This window comes from Capricornis sumatraensis, chromosome 16 (genome assembly GCF_032405125.1).
Source record: "Capricornis sumatraensis isolate serow.1 chromosome 16, serow.2, whole genome shotgun sequence".
In the NCBI taxonomy this organism is placed as follows: domain Eukaryota; kingdom Metazoa; phylum Chordata; class Mammalia; order Artiodactyla; family Bovidae; genus Capricornis; species Capricornis sumatraensis.
Window position 1 is genome coordinate 46,687,432 of NC_091084.1, and position 4,712 is coordinate 46,692,143.

Below are 4,712 nucleotides of genomic sequence, written 5' to 3' on the forward strand. Positions count from 1 at the left end.
TTAGAGGTAAATAGACAAAAACCTTCAGAGGAGAGTGGAGTGGTCACAAAGACAAGCCATTTGGGTGTAGGAAGATTGCTTGGGTAGATGAGTTTCCCACCTTAGAGTCCTTGAATTGGTTGTGAACCATGTGGTTAATGCTCTCTCCCCTAATCTTTACCTGCTGGTTGCTTATTGCCATTCTGTTCTCCATTTAAGCATGTTACCTCCTCAGAGAGGGTGTCCCAGACTCCACAAACCAAAGTAGCCATTCACTCTCACATCACAGAGATCCTATGAGTCTGGTTACATTTTGTGTTTCTCATGTATAACATTGTCTAGCCCATTGTATTCATTTAGTCAATATGTGTTGAACAAATGGGTGACTTCCATAATCACTTAACCACTCTATAATTCACTTGATCTTTTATAAAATCAGAATGAAAAATTCCAAACACAGAGATTTGTGAGGCCCACATGAAGTAGCTTTCTCTCTGTCTCATGTCTGACACATTATGGGTAATATGTGGGTGCTGGTCACCTAGCCTGTATCCTCTTGTATTCTATCCCCATAACTACAGTGCAAAAATAAAATGGTGACTCTTCAAATGGCAAAATATGTGTTAGTCCTACAGAATAATTTCTAGCTAGTGTTTCTCTATTTCTCTTGTACCCTTCTTTTTCCACCACTGATTTGTTACTATTTTTCTTCCCCATTCCCTTTAACAATGACTGAAGTTAAAAATCAAAATTCTATGGAGAGTTTTCATGTCACATTTCTCCCCTTACCTCTTATGAGATCAAATATTTAATGAAAAATTGAAATAGAAATATGATTTGCCAATTGATCTGAAGAATTTGAGTTTATTCCATTCAGGTCTGTACTTCCAAGCAGACCACATAACAAGTACATCTGCTAGAAAATGTCCTGGAGGTTTTGCTAAAAGAGTCAAAATTTGATTAGAACATTATTACCAGAATATGCCACTCTAAATGAGACAGTGCCTTCAAAATCATTTTGACGCCAAGCTGGTCCATTAATATTATGTTGGGCATCTGGAAAAGAACTTCATTGAGAAACTAAGAAATCTGAAAATTATTGTGTCTTAAGAACTAATAATATTTATATATCTCAAGCTCCAAATATTAGTGTGGTTAGAAACTCTGCAGAAATTGCAACATGCTAAATTCATTTATGTGGTCAGATCATTGTCACATTGTCACTTTTAGTGCACTGATGAAAAGATTCTTTGAAGGAGAAGTCGGAGGTTTTTTGGATAATTTCACTCATCTCCCTAATTCTTTAAAAGTTTAATATTTATTTTAAGTGATTTCAATGATTGGATTATTTTATTCATTCAGCCAATAGTTTATGAAGCACCTGTGTGTACCAGGTTAACATTATATTTCAAGAAGCATTGAATACAATCAATAAATCCTGTGGATGAGGACAAAGAAATTTTATTCATATTTTCCTCTTACATGCAGATATAGTTTGGAAAAGAGAGATGAGAATGGCTTTGTGAGTATAATCCAAGAAGATATTTGGGCTCACTCTATGTCATTAATACAGAATCCCATACTAGAATCATTCTCACTACTCTACTTTCTGAACTTGACTTCAGTCAACTGCCTTTAGAATCACTGTCTCAGGCTCTCTCATGAAGAGGTGCCTTGAAGTTCAGGTTCCCTTGATTACAGTCTAGGTGACATCAGTCCATAAGGATAGTTCATACTCATCTCAGAGTCTTCATTTCAATAACCCTCCACCTTTGAAAGAGAGTTGCTACGTGCACCAGGAGGATGGGCAATCATACCACAGTGAGCACATTCCTTCTGTGGGGATTTTCCAGTTTCCCGGACCTGCAAGATCTCCTCTCTGTGATGGTTTTCTTCTCCCATGTGACCATCCTAGCTGCAAATGTGTCCATAATGGTGGCCGTCAAGCTCAATCACAACCTTCACATCCCCATGTACTTTTTCCTCTGTGGCCTCTCCTTTTCAGAAACCTGTACCACTATGGTGATCATCCCCCGCATGTTGGTGGACTTGCTATCAGACAGTAAGTCCATATCTATTTTTGAGTGTGCCACACAGATGTTTTTCTTCTTTGGCTTGTCAGGTAATAACTGCTTCATCATGGCCGCCATGTCCTATGACCGTTACACAGCTATTCACAACCCACTGCACTACTCCAGCCTCATGACCCGTAAGATCTGCTTTCAGTTAATGATGGCTGCTTGGTTGGTTGGGTTCCTGGTTTCTATGTGCATCGTCACCATTGTATTCAACTTATCTTTTTGTGACTCCAACACCATCCGGCACTTCTTTTGCGACATCTCACCTGTGGTCTGCCTTGCTTGTGACTATACTCTGTCTTATGAAATGGCTATTTTTGTGCTCTCTGCCTTTGTATTGGTGGGCAGCTTTATTTTAATTATGATTTCCTATGTCTTCATTGGGTCCATAGTTATGAAGATGCCTTCAGCCAAGGGGAGGTATAAGGCCTTCTCAACTTGCTCCTCCCACCTCACTGTGGTGTGCATACACTATGGATTTGCTGGCTTTGTCTATTTGAGGCCCAAGAGCAGTGACTCATTCCGTGAAGATATGCTGATGGCTCTGACATATACAGTCCTGACACCTCTGCTTAATCCCATTGTTTACAGTCTAAGAAACAAAGAAATGCAGATTGCCTTAAGAAAGATAGTAGATAGTGCAAATAGGTTCATCAGATGGTGATAAGAGAACCCTGAACATTTAAAAATTACAGACTGATGGAAAATAAAAATGGGAAAATTGATGCCAAAACTCAATCACTGTGCGCTGGTACCAAATCAAATCTTGGAGAAGAGTTTTAGGTGAATAAGAAAAGAATTGCTTTATTACTTTGCCAGGCAAAAGGGGACATAGTGGATTCATGGCCTCAAAACTGTGTGTCCCCACCAAGGGGGATTTTATAAGGAGTTTTATGGCACTGTTTCAAGGGTGAGGTTGCTGATAGGAATTAAAATGTGTGCAGGGCTTGCATTCCTTTAATCTGGCCTCATTTGGTCTCCCATTGAGCTTCTGTGGTTCTCAAGGTTATCAAACTGTGACCTTCTTTCTGGAATAAATACTATGTCATCAAGTAGTTAATATTTTCCATTTGTTGGAGATTTTAGTTCTGCAGAAGAGCTCAGAAATATTGTATGTGTATCCCTTGAGCTGGTACCAGGATTCTCCCAAGGCGGCACTTTTGTTTCTTGACTTCTCCTCCCTTGCTTTTGTGTCGCCTCCTTTTCCTGATTAGCAACTGTTTGAACCTGCCATTTGGAACTCAGGGAAGGTCATGGAGGCTGAAGCCTATTCCCAACAAATAAGAAACAGGAGACACAGAAAGGTTTCTGTGCCTGGGAGCCCCACAGGGTCCTGCCTGGTTTCAAAATCAGAGTGCTTCCAACAAAATAATCTCTTTGTGTACAAAGCATTTAACATATTATAGAATTAACTTATATGCCCTGGCACCACTATTATTCTAACATAAAGGGGATACTGTTTTAAAATATTTTAAAATTTTTTTCTTTTAATTTATCATTTTATTTATTTTACAGCAGGTCCTTGTTGGTTATCTATTCCAAATATAGCACTATGTACATGTCAGTCCCAAATTCCTAATCTATCCCTACCCTCCACCTTCGCCCTCTGGCAACCACAAGTTTGTTCTCCAAGTCTGTGAGTCTGCTTCTGCCTTGTGAATAAATTCATTTGTATCACCTTTTTTTTTTTTTTAATTCCACACATTTTAAAAATGTTTTAAAATACATGAATGTGTGCATCTACGTATGTATGTGTCTCTGTATGTGTGTGTATATATATATATGTAGTAAATGATTCAAAGCATGTTTGGAACACAGTATTTTCAAAATAATAGTTGGACAAATCTTTCTGTTTATGGATTGTAGTTTTAGTGTCAATTCCCAGAAAATTTTGAAAGTCCCATATTTTGAACATTTTCTCCTTTTTAAGAAAGGTTTACAGTTTATAGTTCTACATTATACATTGAAGTCCAAGATCTACTTTGAGTAAATGCTTGTGTAACGTGTGGCATTTAGGCTTGAGATGGCTCCCCCATCTATGGTTGTCCAGTTATTCCAGAACCATTGTTGAAAAGATTTCCTTCTTTCATTGGACTGCTTCTGTACCTTAAAAAACAATGTTTGGCATACTTATGTAGGTCTTTTTCTAGATTTTTTGTTTAGCTTCATTTGATCAATGTATCTTTTCTTCCACCAGTACCACAGCATTCTGATGACTTCAACTGTATAATAAGTCTTAGTATCAAGTAGAGCCATCTTCTACTTTTTTCTTTTCTTTCAAAAATCCTACATGTATTCTAAGAACTTTCTTCTTTAGTCATGTAAGCATTCAGTGCTGTAAATTTCCCCCTCAGCACTACTTTAACTTAATCTCACATGTTTTGATATGCTCCCTTTTAATTTTCATCTTATTTATTTTTAATTGCTAGAGTTCCATGTCTTTTTATTATTTGCTTTCTATTCAGGGAACTTGCTTTTGCCATCATTTAAATGTGGGTTTGTTGGGGAAATTTTCTTTTAGTTTTCCTTCACCTGAAGTGTTTTTATTTCACCTTCATTTCTGAAGGCTGTTTCTGCCAGGTGTAGAATTTACATTTGACTATTCTTTGGTTTCAGTACTTGGAAAATATTATGGCTTTTTAAGATAATAAAGAA

General features: G+C 37.5%; 1 protein-coding gene across 1 annotated transcript; it reads left to right on the forward strand.

The window, feature by feature from the left end:
- The first annotated feature begins 1,782 nt into the window (after positions 1-1,782).
- LOC138092114 (olfactory receptor 10T2-like) lies at positions 1,783-2,721 on the forward strand. Its single transcript, XM_068987983.1, has one exon. The coding sequence runs from the start codon at positions 1,783-1,785 to the stop codon at positions 2,719-2,721; it is 939 nt and encodes a 312-aa protein (XP_068844084.1).
- The last annotated feature ends 1,991 nt before the right edge of the window (positions 2,722-4,712 follow it).